Source organism: Micropterus dolomieu, linkage group LG15, assembly GCF_021292245.1.
Source record: "Micropterus dolomieu isolate WLL.071019.BEF.003 ecotype Adirondacks linkage group LG15, ASM2129224v1, whole genome shotgun sequence".
Taxonomy (NCBI): Eukaryota; Metazoa; Chordata; class Actinopteri; order Centrarchiformes; family Centrarchidae; genus Micropterus; species Micropterus dolomieu.
The window spans coordinates 19,272,424-19,290,426 of NC_060164.1; the positions used below are offsets into that span (position 1 = coordinate 19,272,424).

General features: G+C 38.9%; 1 protein-coding gene across 5 annotated transcripts in view; it reads right to left on the minus strand.

Moving 5' to 3' along the window:
• Positions 1 to 18,003, minus strand: part of grid1a (glutamate receptor, ionotropic, delta 1a) — a 104,437-nt gene that overhangs the window by 15,812 nt on the left and 70,622 nt on the right. For all 5 annotated transcript variants that reach the window (XM_046071262.1, XM_046071257.1, XM_046071260.1 and 2 more), the window contains 4 exons: positions 10,384 to 10,485; positions 8,839 to 9,036; positions 7,251 to 7,581; positions 5,080 to 5,218 (listed from right to left, as the gene is read on the minus strand). In XM_046071262.1, coding sequence (XP_045927218.1) covers positions 5,080 to 5,218; positions 7,251 to 7,581; positions 8,839 to 9,036; positions 10,384 to 10,485 — 770 coding nt within the window. The remainder of the gene's footprint in view (positions 1 to 5,079; positions 5,219 to 7,250; positions 7,582 to 8,838; positions 9,037 to 10,383; positions 10,486 to 18,003) is intronic.

The window sequence follows — 18,003 nt, forward strand, 5'->3', positions numbered from 1 at the left end:
TTCACACTGAGCACATGTGACAGACGTGACAGAGTCTGGAGACGCCGTGGAGAACGTTCTGCTGCCTGCAACATCCTCCAGCATGACCGGTTTGGCGGTGGGTCAGTAATGGTGTGGGGTGGCATTTCTTTGGGGGGCCGCACAGCCCTCCATGTGCTCGCCAGAGGTAGCCTGACTGCCATTAGGTACCGAGATGAGATCCTCAGACCCCTTGTGAGACCATATGCTGGTGCGGTTGGCCCTGGGTTCCTCCTAATGCAAGACAATGCTAGACCTCATGTGGCTGGAGTGTGTCAGCAGTTCCTGCAAGAGGAAGGCATTGATGCTATGGACTGGCCCGCCCGTTCCCCAGACCTGAATCCAGTTGAGCACATCTGGGACATCATGTCTCGCTCCATCCACGAACGCCACGTTGCACCACAGACTGTCCAGGAGTTGGCGGATGCTTTAGTCCAGGTCTGGGCACCTCATCAGGAGCATGCCCAGGCGTTGTAGGGAGGTCATGCAGGCACATGGAGGCCACACACCCTACTGAGCCTCATTTTGACTTATTTTAAGGACATTACATCAAAGTTGGATTGGCCTGTAGTGTGGTTTTCCACTTTGATTTTGAGTGTGACTCCAAATCCAGACCTCCATGGGTTGATAAATTTGATTTTCATTGATAATTTTTGTGTGATTTTGTTGTCAGCACATTCAACTATGTAAAGAAAGGAGTCTTTAATGAGATTATTTCATTCATTCTGATCTAGGATGTGTTATTTTAGTGTTCCCTTTAATTTTTTGAGCAGTGTATAAAATCAACCATTACAGATATCAGCAACACAGGTAATAGCACCCAAACGGTACAGGACTAGTTAGATGCCAAAAAACGGCGGAATAAATAATAATAATAATAAAGAGCGAAGAGAACAAAAGTGTGAGAGCTGTAGCAGCTCTCACACTAAAAATAATAATAATACCAAAAAAAAGGTCCAGAGTGTTAACCAATAATAATTGGTGTGCCAGACAGATACCCACTTTGATTGTGGGGAATGGTAGGACCCACCGTCTCTTTAAGGATCTTGTAACATCAAGTGGGCAGGTAGAGAACCAGAAGAGTAGCTGTTTTTCAAATAGGTCAAATAACTATCATTCTGCAGGCTCGATTTTTTTCTGTCTCTGTAATGAAAAGAAGCACTCACTTCTCCACACTCAGCTGGTCAGATGTGACCCATGACATACAAATTTAGTAGGTTTTTTTTTTTTTAGGGGAAAAAATTATCTGATTCTTCCAGAATATTAATCAACCTGTCCTTAATATGTACAATTCTTTTGGATTATGTCTTAATTTAGCTATTAGGGAGCAGATTTTCTAAGCCTACTAGCAATTTACATCCAGGGTCACAACAGATTGTGCACAAATGTGTTCACAGCAACTTTTACATTTAGCAGAGTATTTACTCACACAGATTATGTAATTGGGAAGTGGAGCAGCAGAGTTAATTTGAAAGCAGGGCTGCTAAGTAAGACCTGATGCTGGGCAATTTAAGAAGTGTCTTATGCATGTCAGGAAAGCATTGGAGTACAAAAGAAAGGCCATTATCTTTCCTAACTTAGCTTGAAATACTGGATAAAAAACCCCCAACAATTTACATACTTTGGAATTGCAATGATTTGCTGCTCTTCCCACAATAAGGAAGGTTATAGGCAATTAAATTAAATACATTTTGTATTGAATGGGGCTATAGTCCTGTACGGTTCTCCTCTTACAAACAAAAAGCGTGTTTTTAGTGTATTTAAATAAGTAGCTTAAAAATACATCACCTCTACAACACTAAATCTCTCATGAACAGACTGTACATTTCAGGTTTTATTGCTTAAAATCTGTTCAGATTAGCCAAGAGGTGAATCCCACACAGGCTACAAGTTTTATAAAATATTTACCACTGAGAACAGCATATAGGGACAAGTACAGCTTTGTACATGTACAGCCATTTAAAATTTTGTTCACAGTGGACTTTCTCGTACCCTCCAACTCCTAAATGCAATAATTTGCAGTTAGGTTGATTCTGTTCCCTGAACTGTACCAAATGTACTACGAGAAAGATTAATGCCCCTTAATTGCCAATCCAAACATAAACACACACGCACACACACCTGTGTAGGTCTCGTCATAGGTCAGCTGGGTGCCGCTTAGCATTCACTCCATCTCCTCACATGTACACATGTGGCTATTTGTTCAATAGAAGACAGACCCAGTGCAATCAAATGACTCTCTACCTGTCTGCTCTTTGGGGAGAGGCAGCACACCAAATTGGATTCACTAACAAATAGCATTTGGACTGAGAACAGGCTAGTTGTTAGTCATCGGGTCAAAAATTACAGGCAGGCAGACAGAACCAAACACTCTGTACCAATTGTAGCTGATGAGATATGCTCACAGATGAACCTTCAGCCTGAGCTACAGCACTTGCCCCCGCTGTTAAAATATATAAAAAAGAAGAAGAGCTATTTAAGGGGCACTCAACCGATTTGATACATCAAAGTCTGTTTACGGGTACTGTTATTAATATTATGTCAATATCGTATGTGCATTTTCTTTTTACCACATATCTTTCTTTTTAAATCTTTTACTTACTTATATTTATCATTGTAATTATTATTAATGCATTTTATTATTATTTTTACTCTATCTAGTTCACTCACATACCTAAAACTTATGCATAAATTAATACATAATACACAAAAAAATCAAATGTTTATAAATAGTTTTCCGACTAACCAAAACAACAACAAAACAATTGGTATCAAATTCAAATAACCTCTGTTTGTTATGTCTTACTATTTTGTGTTACTGTCTGTATATTCGGTTTTACCTACCACCTATAACAGTACAAAAGGTGAGAAATTAGACAAACTCCCATCCCAGTAATAAATGAAAAAACAGTTTTTTACAGGTATTGGGGAGCTTTCCTTGTTTAATGTTTGCACGAAATCTGATGAATCGCCTCAAGTGATGTCACATGAGTTAGTGTCAGTTAAGGACAAAGACCAGTGAGCCTACCAGACCTCTTTAGGCTGATCCTCATCTCTGCTTCATTAGCTGCTAATAGCATAAACCCGAATCTCAAACTGAACTGTTGGTGGGCGGTTTGCATTGTGGGTAACGTAGACACCAGGTTTTGACAAGAAAATGCTTTGTCAAAGCAATTTTATGTAATTTGATCTTTTTTTTAACAGTACACCATGTTATATAATGCTCCTTTGCAATGCTAAATCAGTGTACTCAAAGTGTTACTGTTTGAAAATTTGAAAACATATATATATATACATACATACATACATACACACACACACACACACACACACACACAGTCAAGCCCGAAATTATTCATACCCCTGGCAAATTCTGACTTAAAGTTACTGTTATTCAACCAGCAAGTTGTATCTTGATTAGAAATGACACAGGCGTCTCCCAGAAGACAAGACGATGTACAAGAGGCATCAATGTGGAAAAAATTATTACTCATCTTTTATTTACATTTGAACAAAAAGTGGCATGTACGCTCTACACTGAGAGCAGTTCAATGCATATGAGAGTGAAGTGTGTGAATGTGAAAAATGATTTGGTTGCACCAATGATTGACTCGGTTCTGACACCTGGCAAAATTTGCTAAGCTGCGACAGTAACAAATCCATCTCATCTCAATCAATCTCTTTCTCAAAGCTCAAAGCTTCAACAAGCTCACATAATGCTGATTAAGCCTATCACCGCCAGGTAAATCTCCCTGTGTTTCGCAGTATACTGGAGTTTTCTAATCTCTTGTCTGTGGCAACACTCTGGCACTAGTGCAGCGGTAATGATGAGTTTGCAATGATTGGTTTGCCAGAGCTGGGGGGGGGGTCAGCCCAGAGCCATGTAGAGAGCTCCTTGATCCCCCATTGCTGTTTAAAAAAAAAAAAAAAGGTCCAGAGTGTTAATTATTGAGAACAGTTTATACTTTATTATGTTTATGTTAATATGCTTTCACAAGATTAAAGTGTATGCAGTCATTCCTATAAAGCCACTTGAATTTAAATTGAACAGAGGTTACACAACTCTCTCTGTATATGGCTCTGGAGCAACCGTAGCGACAGTGTATGGCTGAGCATATGGCGGAAAAACCTAAGAAGTATCCAAGAAAACTTTCTGATGCGCCAGATAAATAAACTCTGTGTTCAAAGGAAGGACTATAGTAGAGAAACCCCCCCCACAAAAACAAACACGGATGTGCTGAGAGATGGGAATGAGGGCAGACAAGGATGTTGCGATACTGCTCTTGGACAGGTTGGTATTTGTAAAATATTTGGAGTAGGCTATGTAGCTATTACATTTAATATAAATAATAGATTATTGTCTTGGGGCTGTGGAGATGTCTCTGAACACGATATTTCTGAACACTAGCATGGGGCGAGCTCACCTGTAGGCAGTGTTTGTATAATCACGCTCACTGCCAGAAGGAGAGACAGAAGTTCCGCACTGTGGGTTTAATAGCTTTGAACCAGGACTTTCAGTATTTAGAAGCTCATGAAAATAATGTGTATCAAATTGTTACTTCAAATCTTAAACAGTATGAATTAACATAAAGAAATAAATCAATTTCTGTGCTTTTGACATTTTAGATTCTAAATCAATTAAATGTATTAATGGGCAGCTCCTGCAGGACAGTCAGAATAGCAGGGGGAGGTATCAAGATAACCACAGGTCTCTAGGAATTGTTGAGTGATAATTGCTTGGGTTTTATTTCAGGACTTTTTATGGTTCTTTTTTACGGTAATTATCTTTTTGTGTAATTCAGTTGCTTGGTTGTTTTTATTGTAGCTAGGATAATTTATTGCTATATGTGCCTATTCAGAGTGTTTTTATTGTAACATCGGTCTGATGCAGCGGTTGTCTAACTCTAAGACAAGTTTCTCTTGCGGGAGACAATAAAGCTACCTTGACCTTGAAAATACCACAGAATAGTCGAATCCCCCTGTTGTGTTGAGGTTCTATGAGAAGATAATCAAGTTCATTTTAACAGGTTGAAAATGTTCAATGAAAGTATTGTGCCTTACCGGACGGCATTGTCCATGCGTGACACGGTAAGGTAGGCAGCCAGATTTGCTGTGTAGGATGAACACACAATGAGGGTGAAGAGCCACCAGCTGCCCATGACAATACGCAGAGCCACAGATCCCAGGATGGAGTCACTGCCTGTGGGAGTGCAGGTATAAACACATAGGTATAAAAACTGCACACAGCAGCAGACATCATCATCCTCTTTACTATGTACTGTACAGCATCACATTGCTTACCACCACAGTGGATCTAATGTAGCTATCTCCTACATACTACATACATACAAAAAATGCCATACATTATCAGGATCTTGTGACCCGATTTTATTGTTTCAATTTGTTTTTATATTATAAGAGATTCATGAAAATAATGGCTTTTTATCTTCTTGTTCAGTTGTTCTTAAAATGTGAAATGGACTAGTAAACATATTGGTGAGGTAACTAGTGATTATTACCCACCATTTTGTTAAAGCTGCTGCTTGTAATTTTTCTCACTCTTGAGATAATACACATATTTGCATGCAAGAGTTTTTGTAATTACTGGAAGTTTCAGTCAATTATTTTTTCCGAGTGCTTAGTGTATGTAAACCATCTACCCTGAAATGTTACTTGCACAATTCTTCAATTCTATTATACATCCCAATCCATTTTTTAAAAGCACACAGAATGAATATTAACAACTTCCTGTCTTTTAAACATTCTTTGCGTTATTTCTTTAATCCTTGTCCCTTGTTTCGGCCCTTGTTTTCTGTGAGGGGAAAAGACTGGTTCGTCACATTAGCTTTTCTATCTTTACTTTCATATGGACTCTTTCTCTCCAAATAACAACTTATGAGGTGCACGAGAAAAATGTCAGCACACTGTAGAAGAGTAAAGCCATAGAAATGTCATCTGAAAGATTCAGGAGTGTGAAATGTAATGAAAACATATTTGTCTGAAAGTGTCACAATCAACATAGCTGCGCCCTTAGGACAGCTTGGGGAAAAAAACTGAAGGCCTTGTCAGATGCATAGCACTCCGGCATCAGTCATTTTTATTACGTATGGCTTTGGCTGATTTCTTAAGGTCATTGAATGTGAAATGTGCATCTTGAAACTTTACTGGATTTTACCCTATTGCAACCGTTCACTGCGGTGCAGTCTCTTTCAACTTCGAATGTTTTTTTATTAAACTCTGGAAAACTCGTAATTTTCTTCTAAGTTCTCAGGGAAAGTTTCAGATTATTTCCTACCTCCCCTAACCTCCTTATGGAACAAAAGAAGGGTAGTCCCTTTTTGAAAAAGACAGGAGAGTCAGTGTGTCTGTGGGTGGATAGTTTAATCTGCACTGAACATACAACAAAATCCAGCCAAGCCTTAGTATATCATTATGAAATCATTGGTGGGATACAGTTGCCAAGTTGTTGTCTCTGACAATGGCACACTGTGCATGAGCAGTCAGATTTATATCAAAGTGACCTACGTCATGCCAAGAAATAATGCAATCCACTTCACTGAAACAAGCCCAAAAAAGAAACACGAGCCAGAGAAAAAAAGACATAGAATTTAGCTTCTCTTGAAATATAGTGGGTGTTGGGTTAAAAAATGCTCATAGGCTGTGTTCCAGACTTTGATAGATGCAGTTCAGGCTTTAACATCAGTTGCTGAAGTAGTCATTTATCCAAACCGGACATACCTGGATCTCCACCAGACCTAAACATGAGATGTTCTCCTTGACAAGGGCACCTTTAGAAAATGCTAGGGTGGGCGTTGTGCCTCAGACTGACTCACTACTGAATCAGCATTTGCTTTATACTGACATCCACATATGCATTTTTACTGGACTTAATTTTCATCTTCTGTCCTTAATCCCTTGAAGTAGTTTTTAGTGTTTTTTTTCTACCCGTTTGTTCTGCTTAGATTTAGGTTTTCACATTTAAGAAGTGCATAGCTAGTGCTTGGTGTCCAGCTGAAGACCAAGAGTGGGCAGGTTTTCATTCATTCATCAATGACACAGCTTCAAACAGAGAAGTGTTAACTAGTAAGAGGTTGGCGTATGATTTGGTGGAGTGGAAACCTGTCTAGCCTTGGCCGTCCAGTGTAGTCCAGTATATAACAAATATATTAAACATGATCTGTAACTGCTTTCCTTGTATGTTATGAAGGCCAGACTCAAACTATTTTACCCACCTTGTTGCACAAAAGCACCGTAGACAATCCAGATGGCGCTCTGTAGTGAAGTGGAGACAGAAGGCATCGGATGGCCTCCTGCATTGTTCTGGCAGCGCACTGCCTGGATGCGCCTGAGCAGGAAGATCATGATTCCCACAACAGGGATGGCTGCGGCAATGCACGCCCACACTGCCAGGTCAAATGGTGCCAGCAAAGAGAAAATGTTGATCTTTTCCTCTGACTTGCGCATCAGGATTCCCACTGAATAGTCCAGGTAGCGCTTACTGAAATCCACCACACTCTCGCGTTCTGGGGTGATGGTGATGGCTGATATAGCCAAGTCAGCTCGCTGTGGATGGAGATGGAGATTCATATGTTCCCAATTTAGCACCTCAAACATTTATTTTCAAAATAACAGAATATGTTTAAGATCTTTATATGTTGTTGTGACATTGAAAGAAAATCTAGACCTCCATGAATTGGTAGATGTTTTCTCACCATTTAGTAGGTTAGGTTGGTTGATTTGTCTGTGACAAAATTAAAACTTGTGTCTGACTTCAAATACTCCCTAGAGGAATATTTTAAAATGTTCAAATAAGGTTGCATCACAGTTCATTTACACTTCTAACAGAAACTATCCTTTATTGTGGTAACCCTGTGTCTCCATCAGGCCACTGTTTCTGTGACAAATCTACGAAGGTTATGGTCAAATTAGAAGCATATTTGGTGTGCAAATTTTCATTCCCAATAAGGTAAACCTATTGGTTTGGTAACACATACATTTTTGTCAAGAACCACCATCAGTCCACATTTTCAATTTTAAAATGCATTTATTTCTCCCTCTGTGAACCTTCATGCTCTCAACAGGAGAAAAACCTTTTGATTTTCTGAACCAATGATATTTCATCATTGTTAGATATTCCCTTGCCTTATACGACTATTCTGTCGTCTACCCACAACATTGTTAACTTTGAAGCTAATAACCAGGGAGATCAGTAGGCCTTCATGGAGGTTTGAACTCAAGTGTTTTATTGCTAATCTTGGAATTAATTTTGTATTATTTCCACAGTGTATTAGCTTGTTGAAAAATATAGTCATCAATCATCAATGCATGAAACAAGGAAACATAACTTGTGTTTGATCAAGTATAAAATCATGTTTCTTCTGTCACCTACAGTGAACGCATGCTGGAATTAGTGGAAGTAATCACTTTGGGATTGTTGTGTTAAACAACTCTGTCATCGTTCAATCACAGAGCTCCCTCTGATAAACACTAGTACAAAGATTGCAGGATGAGAGTGCATGTGAAATGAACAGAAACATGGTTCGTCATTATGACCCATAACAGCCTTTGTTAAGTTCTCAAACTTTATCAGAGTCCCTCCAAAAGTCAGCCCCAGTTCAATCAATCTGTGATGTCACCCACCGGAGAAAACTGATTTGCAGATAGAGGCTATTGGCTCATACAATGTTTTTCTAATCTTTTCCACTTTACTGAGCCTTATAATTGGGCTCCCATTTCAAAACAAGACAATGTGGCCTGACTCCCAGAAAAAAATGATTTGGAGTGAAATTTGGAGATTGATTGACTGAGATAAACACCAACCTTGCCAATGAGTTCTCCAATCATGCCATTCCAGGATCCATTAGGGAGTGCTGAGCCGTACTTCCCATCTCCGACTTGGTAGATGTCATACTTGAAGCCTAGGATCTTGGCCAGGGCGTCCAGGACATCAATCGAAAAACCCTTGTATCTTTTGGGTTGGCCCAGAATATTCTCTGCCACCATCACAAAAGGCTCTTCCTGTTTCAATCAATAACCAGTTAGATTTACAAGTTTTTTGATATTACTGACAATGATAATGCTGAGAAATGTGGATGTGTGCGGATTTTGTCTCTAAGCCTACAATTTTTCCTTGAACTCTGGAAAAGAGTTGAGTATGTGTACTTAATCACAGACATGTCATTTATCAAGATGCGCCATAATGTCCTCGGGGCCAGATCGGCGACTGAGGCGAGGACACATTCAGTCATCTTAAGAACTTTGAGGTGACACCTTTTATGAAGAGCTTCTAAGGTGATCTAAGTTAAACTTCATCTTAATAAAATAGTTTCCTCAGCAACTGTTGACCTGTAACACATGGCGCCATGGCAACTGCTATGGTTCATCAACGTGGAAATTGCCATTTTAAATTCATTGCACCACACCGTGGTTCTTCTTTGTGGGTTGAAAGTGTCAGGGCAGAATTAAATGGAAGAGGGAGGAGTAAAGAGAGCTAAAGAAGACATGGGGAGAGAGACAGAGAAGAGGGGGGTATTAAAGTGGCAGAGGAAAATGACTTGATTAAGTGACACTGCCAAGGGAGAGCTGAGCAGAACTTATGTTAATAATAAATATGGTGCAGGTAAATCATGTGTGAAGAAGAGGAAAAACGAAGAGAGGTGAGGAGAAGCGACTGAAAGGGAGAAGTAGGCAAGAGACTTTAGCTGCTAGAATTGGTGAAGTTAGTTGCTGCTGCAATGTAGGCCTTCTGTTGCTCTTCCTCTTCCAAGAGAGAAATCGCGTATGACCAAACAGTGGAAAGTAGATTAAAAGAGGTTTAGTTCTAAAAGATCCTGTGTTGGTTCTCCATCCTACTGTGGTAACAGGCCACTCAACCTAGTAGAACATAGGACTTTATCTTAAGACCAGAGCTTTAGTATATTACAGTCAATTATGAAATAGGAAACAGAGCCTTATTAACCTGAACTGAGGTAACAAATTGGCTTTTCTTTAAGACGGGCCTATTATGAGAGAGTTAATTGTTAATTCCCATGTTTTGTAAGAAGCCTTCCTGCTGTCTGCTGTGCTTGCTGCTGTATACTTTTAATGCAAACTAATTGTTTTATTGTGAAACATCTGCAGGGAAGGTTTATTGTTATTAACATTGAGAAAGCAAGGCAAAGTAGTATTGATCAAAATTTATTTATTAATTTTTCCCTTAAAAAGATAATTCACAGAATTATGTTTGTTTTAGTTGCTTAATCTGTGGGTGTATAGAACAACCTCATCAATGTGGCGTGTTTGCCTTATATTGCTGTGTTTACTTTCCTACTCAGGTCAAGTGTTGACATTATTATGGTCATGATTCAGTGTACTCCCACAACTTACCAATAATGTTACAATCTTGAGCGTCACTCCCTGCATACCGCTCTCTATCCGATTCTCCTTCAGGCTACCATTCAAACCACGAGTGGAGTCCCAAGACGCCAGCTAATAGAGAGAAAGAGAAATCAGATTAATGAGGAAAAGACATAAAAAACAGAAAAACTGAGCATGTCTCTGAGAGACAAAGGTGCCAAACACGTTATAAATAAATCTATCACCAAAGTAACTAAACAATGAATACTGTACAGCAGGATAATAACGCGAGTGAGCTATAAGTAAAGTTGTCATTCTATCTGGCATTGGCATGCTATTAGGACCCTCTAAGCATGTTCCACCACTGAATGCTGCAATGTATCGTCACACTTGTAAACAATCTGCTTTACTTTAGTAATCACACAGATGGAGGTGGTGATGATGATGACAAAGACGATGACAGCATAGGAAGGAGCAGAAGTACAATGTTAAATAAGACCGTATGTAGACATCATGGTTATCATGTAAAAATTGCAGTATAAGAAACAAACAATGAAGACATGTTACACACCAGTTTGTTTGTTTCTTGAATCTATCCCTCATCTTTAAAACTCTTATTCCAAACTGCCAACGTTTTGAGCTATGTCTCAAATTGTGTGGCTGATGTTTGTTCAATTCTTAATCAGTGCTGCTAGCTGGACAAGGATTCTCAAGGATCTGACACATCATTTGGAGTGGTCTATAAGATTTGAGCTGACAGGACAAGAACGGTGGCCGAAGGCCAAATAACAGGAATTTCCGGCCACAGCACCTCACTCTATAGCACATCTTATCCACATACCTTTCCCTTTGAAACACCTTGTACTCCACAACAATGACAGAGATATCATCGTAAAAGCAATAAGCTTTTTAAGGTAGTCAAATTGCATTTATTTTGTTAAAGTACTCAAAATGCCTATGTAATTTTATGTATGTTTTGATCTAGCTTTTCATTTTGGATCATTGTGGTCTTCTGAGTAACAGGATGTGTCGCAATGTCAATATCACTTACTTACTACCTGCCATTACTAATAACCTCAGTTTGTTAAATATAACAGCATATATTTCGATACAGCAATTTATTAAATGTTTTTGAAAACTTTGTTATACTATTCTGAGCACCTGCTCTGTATGTTTTTGCTGTCAGACTATCGCAGCTTAAGTTCAAATTAGGTAATTTCTGACTAGAAGACACTGCACACATCTCATTTTGGCACAATTACATCCAGCTGAATGTTAACAGGCAGGTTATATGACTCACTTTCATCAGTGAGGGAAGGTTTATACAAAATGCTGAAAGCCCTCGATATTAAGTCAAAAAAGCTACCAGAGATCAAAACCATGAATAGAAGTAGAGATATTTTTAAGATAAAAGATTTCATCAGAAGTCCTGCACTTAACTTTGAACTATAGCTTCATGAAATATTGAGGCTTCTTTGCTCTTTTACGTGATTGGACAAAGACAGTTTGGTTTGGGCCTGGAAATTTCAGAGCCAAAAAAACTGAGCATATTGTCTTTATGTTTTTAAAAAACCTGATTTTGTATTCTTGTGATGTTCTATTTGGCTACCAGTCGAGATTGATGAGAAAAACAAAATGAAAAACATAAATCTCTGTCAGTGACACCATTTGCAAAAGCAAACGATTATACAATCAGGAGGAAAACAACAATTACTACAGATACACAAGGCAGCAACAAAGGCTTTCAACTGTGAATAAAATAGAAGCGTGTGAGGCAATAAAGGAGGCTTGCAAAAACTTAAGAATATTTTATAGTTAGTAAATCTTTTGTTCTTAACAAATCATCTGCAGAGTATGTGACCTTTGAAATTCTCAGTCTTAAGACTTACACTGCACTATGTATAGCTTCACTGCAAACTGCTTGTGAATGAAATTTATAACCTGCCAACATGTTTGGGTGTAACTATTTTCTGCCATTGCAGGATGCCACTCATGAAATGTGCCTTCTAAAGGTATTTTTATCTAAACACTGTGTGCATGTCAACAATAGGCAGATGAGTTGATCATGGAGCTCTTAATTGTAAATATATTTGAAGGGATGTGCATATGTATTTACAGGCTCAAAAAATGTGAAATAACATTGTTTGTTGATAAAGACATTAGACATTGAGCCATATGTGGGTAATTAGTGCAATTCTGCAGGCAAGTTCTGCACAATCTATTTGTAATATCGAGTCTATTTGCTCATCTGTGTATGCAGATGTATGTGTCCAGCCTCTGTCTGTGTCGGTGTGTGTGTGTGTTTGTGTGTGTGTGTGTGTGTGTGGAGGAACAAAATGTCAGTCTGAAAACGGGACCATTTTCTCCATGAGCAGCTTCATTCCTCAGTGAAAAACACTGAGCAATCTCTGCTCTGTAAACTGAAGAACACTAAAGAGGAACACTTCTACTTCACAGAGCGTTGCACACCAGAACACCACCGGGAAGGTCACAAACAATACATACAGCAAAGCAACGCCGCCTGCATAGGATCAAGTAATGCTTCACTGGACACACTGTGATCTTTGATTACCAGCTTTGAAAATCTCATTTGTAGGTAAATAATTGATTCACTATCAAATTATACAGGTATTTTCCTTTGACAAAAGAAAAACATGCAATTTGAGATTTTTTAAGGACTTGACGCTGAAACAAGATGCATACTACTGAGGAGTGTATTATATAAAAATATGCTAAATGATACATGAAAGAAAAACAGATTTTTGTTGCTTGCCACCAAATCTGTTCAAAAAAAGGCTTTTCTAGCTTTTTCCCTGCTTCTTTCTTTGAAGTGTCAGCTCATTGAGGATTTAAGTTTTAGATAGTCTTCCTATAAATATGCATAGCAATCACTCACCAAGAGTGTACCTACTGAAGGTGAGATCAAAACATTCAGTCGTTTCCTTCTCTAATTTAGGGTATATGCGTTTTGTTTTTTCCTACAGCACAATTGAGAATATCGAGCCAATGAGATCGGAATACCCAGTTTTGAAAAGTCACAACAATGACAGGGCTGCTATTTAGTTAATGGTTATGATGCTCAATACCGTCAAAATAATCATCTATAATGGGGCTGAGTAAATGCCAATGGCCACCTGAAAACGACAAAGGCATGGAAGTCAAATAGCCCTAGATTCAATACGCCACAACGGTCTAATTTACAATGTCTTATAAAAATCTTACAGAAATTACTGGATTCTCTTTCATGGAACTATGTAAACTGCATCATTATGGAAGTGTAGCCATAGTCCGAACAAGTAGCTGCTATTCTGCTTCTCCTTTTCCCCTGATTGTTTAGCCCCCCAGGTGCTTACGTATTGACAAGCTCATGGTGCTACCGAGCTTCTTATTGACACACAATTGCATATAGGACATGTTTATTTTTTTAGGTTTCACTTTGTGTCCTCCAGAGGAAGAGGCTGGAATGGTTTTGGTTGTGTTATCACTAATCACCAAGAACACAGCGAAAAATAAGCTGGCCGTTTAAATTAGTCAAGAAGAGACATGTCATCTATCCTGATATACTAGAGGGGAGCCGGGCTGACATGGCGCCAGTCAATCACTCAAATCTCTAATAAGCAACACGAGGCAGGATTCACTTTATCTCACTATGTCAGAAAAACAGAGCAGGAACCTTAAAAAATTTAAAGAGACGAGAAGGAAGACAAATTAGCACAAACGAAAAGAAACATGAGAAGAAATCAGTTAGTTATCAAGTTCATTCCTCTATCAAAAAACCACCCAGAGAGAAAACAGTAATAAAAAATTAAATCTCTTTATGATCAAATGTTTTCTTGCTGTCCTTCATTCCCACATTTATTTAGTGAACATGTTTCTTACACATAGTTTTTAAATACAATGTGTTACCTTAGAGAACATATTAGGCACAATATCTGTATCAGCTGGCAGAGTCATCCTCCATCCTGTCTGTTTTAGTGTAAATTGTTGTGTTGCTTAAAAAAGACTGCACACAAGAGATGCACAAAGAAAAGAGAGATCTATAGGCTCACTGCATATAGTCTAAACATGACCGTATGGCAGTGAGAAGTATGCGAACTTGCCAATGAATTACTGCTTTCAACTCATCATAGCCACTTGTGAACTGCAAGTGATTTTTTTTTACTTCAACTCATGAAGTGAGAGCAACAAAATGCAGGTACTGCAGGTGATGTGCATTTAAATGAACTGGACGGCTGTAAAGTTGCTAACATTTGCTCCATATATTTTTATGATGGAGCACATGAGAGAGAATGAATTAAGGGATGTGGAGAAATACCATCCACTTTTCATCCAATTATTTGAGACTCTCAAGAAGATATACTTTTGCTGGTGTGGCAGTATGAACAACTATAAGTGGGTACTTCCAGTTTAATGTTCTTTTTAATGTAGACTCTTGTGAGAAAAGGCAATTTCGCACACAATTACAGTTCAACATACTGTTGCAAAATTATAATATTGCTGTGATTTACTTATGGCAAAATAACTTGACCGGTCTTACTATAGTTTTCTACACTGCTAAGTTATGTATGCCTAAAGGAGCTTGTAGTAATTTGTTAATTGTATTGATTCTAATGATCAATTTCAGCATCAACAGGTGTCTGGCACTGCTTACAATTGTTAGTAGTGGGTAATTATCAAGTGAGAGCACAGATCCAGCAAAAATAATAAGTGGAAATGTACCAACACTATTATATTTCAAATTTGTAAATGATCATATTACTTTCTTGTTGGCACTTTTGGCTTGTGAAATACAAGCAGTGTTACCTCTACTAGTGCTACTCATTGCGCTTCTTCTTTATCCTCCTGCTGGTCAAAATCCAAGCAGGCAGGGGAGGAGTCAAAACTCTGTAGGAGTAAGTTACTAAAAGCTAGAAGTCTCAGTGCTAATTAATCATTGGATCAGCAGCGCTATCAACCCCCTGCAGATCTATTGTTGGTGAGAAATAAGCACCCTTTAGAGACTAATCTAATGCCACTTCTTCTTCATGAGCCAGTGATAAACAGGGTTGAGCAATAAGATGAATTCATTAGCAATGAACAACTGCAGTTTGATAGACACAACATGTAATGGAGCACAAGCGACCTCCACCCCCAGTGCTGAATACATCAACTATAATTGGTTGAAGGTGTGATGATGGCCAATAAGAAAACCCTGTCCTGTCCATCACCATCCGACCCTCATGTCTGATTGCAACTAAGTGTGAGCACACTTGGCTCTGTTCTGGCACCAGAGGACCAAATGTGAGCTAGCTCTAGTCAATACATGGCTGTCAGATTTGGCTAGGTTTTGGGGGTATGGACTCAGGACTTTGGGCCAATGTTGGCAACCAGACTTGGAATCATATACTTGCCCAGATTCTGGTGTGGTGTTCTTTAAATCTGGCAATGATCTAGCTTCCGGATGTGACAGATTTATTCTGCTGATGACACAGCATTTTTTACAGTGGCCCTGAAAGCTCAACCCACTGCAAAATGTTTCCATATGCCACATTTTTTCTTATATGCTACAAATGTATCAAATCGGTGAAGATGTTTTCTTAAGTCGCTTGTGTTTTCTTACAGTAAGTTGCACTGTGTTGAGCTCTGCATTCTGGCTTCCTGGGAGAAAATGGAAAGATGCAGGCAATAAGCAACAAAAAATCCAGACTCCTTTTTCAATTTAAAATATTGTACTGACGATGGCATTGTAACAGTAAAAAACTATTTTAAACCTGAGGCTGTTTTTCATTCCCTCTATGTCTAAGACAAATGGCATAGCCACATGTCTCAGGCAGCCATGCCATATATTATTTCTAGCACATGTTAGGCGATTTAGAAACGCCATCATATGGCATATGAGCTGTACAATATACTGTAAAATATACTACTACTTATGAAAAACATATTATGACGCACTTTGCAACCAGAAAATTGAATAAGGAGAATTTGGAGCTGCCCCTTTCAGAAACTACTCACAAGATCAAGCAGACATACAGTATTAGGGTAATTCTATTTTTTCTATAGAATATACAAATTATACAAAAATGTGAATTTGAATAAAACAATAATATCAGCGCTGTTACTGTGGACACATTTGAGAGATAACTATTGCATGATGCATCCAAGATGCTTGGCTAAGAGGAACAATTACATTCAAATGAATTGACTTTTTTCCATGAAGAGCTTCTTGTAAGCTGGAAGTCATTAGCAATATCTGCTTAGAGACGAGCTGACACATCAATAAGAGTAAACTGGGAAACCAAAACAACAACAACAACAGCATCGATCACTCTGCAGCAGCACTGGATGGTGGAGAAAACTCACAGTAGAGCATCCAGGAAATAGTATTTCAGTCTTCATTACAGTTTCTAACCAGAAAGACGCCTCATCTAAGAGCCATCAGGCTGTGGAGAAAATGGACTGAATGCAGATAAATGATGATGGAGAGGGAGGAAACCATGTCTGAAAAATGGGGAGAAAAGGTTATGGAAGACGAGAAGGAGTGAGCGCAGAGGAGAGGATAGGGAGGATGGGAGATGAGATGAGAGGAAAAGATAAAAGAGAGATGAGAAAGGGACAAAATGAGGATGGCTCTGAGGCTTGGATGTGGGTCAGGGGGATGGAGTGCGACACGCAATCAGTGTTGCGCTGGTGTGGCTTTTCTTGATGTTAGGCACCCGTTTTAAACAACACAGGGCAAGAAACATGCTGAATGTATATATAAACATCCTATTATATAAAAATAGAGAGGAGAGTACACGGGTTTTTGTCTGTTTTCTCACAGTAAATGGTTCTGCCAAGTAGTGGGCAGACACAAAGATAGACATGCCAGGTAATGAACAATAGCACTGAATCCATTTGGCATCCTATTATCTGGCCTTGCTGTCCCCCTCTGCCTCTAATGATTTTGAGATACAAGCGCCCACATGTTAGTGTGCTCCCTGGCCCCTGTTCTGTTTGCCTGGCTGCATGCACCAAAACAGTGTATACAATACATGTCAGTGTGTGTGTGTGTGTGTGTGTGTGTGTGTGTGTGTGTCACGCTGTGTCTAAATGTGTGACTCTGCTGGTGGACATGAAACTGTAAGCATGTTACAGTGTGTGTTTGTGAGTGTAAATCCATGGCATTGTGTGTGATGTGTCTCTTCCTAGCTAATGCTAATGGCCACATTATGATGAATTGGCTTCATGATTTCAGTTACGCTGAGTGGTGATTAAATCTTCATTACCGCTTCTGGTCAGTCCTGCTCTACATAGATTGCCAAGAAACTCAATTCCTCTTCATTCTGCAAGAAGTCCCTGACTGAATAGGGACATCCACAGCGACAAACAAATTACAGCTAAGACAAGAGTTGCACAAATAATGCTCTCAGTCTCTCACTTCAGCTCTGCCAACACTCAGTAAAGACTTCATGGTCAGATCATATAGCCTGCTTGTTATTTTTACCACATGTAAAATGACTATACAAAAATACTCTGACATTAGTCAAAGGCAAAGTGGAAGTGGTATGTTTTTGTTTTTGCAGAAACAAACTTACCTTGTGTATAGTTAATAGCAAGAAGCACACATTTTATTTATTTTAACTCCAAGGTCCCAGGTCATGACAACGTTCAAGCCACAATGGTCAGTAT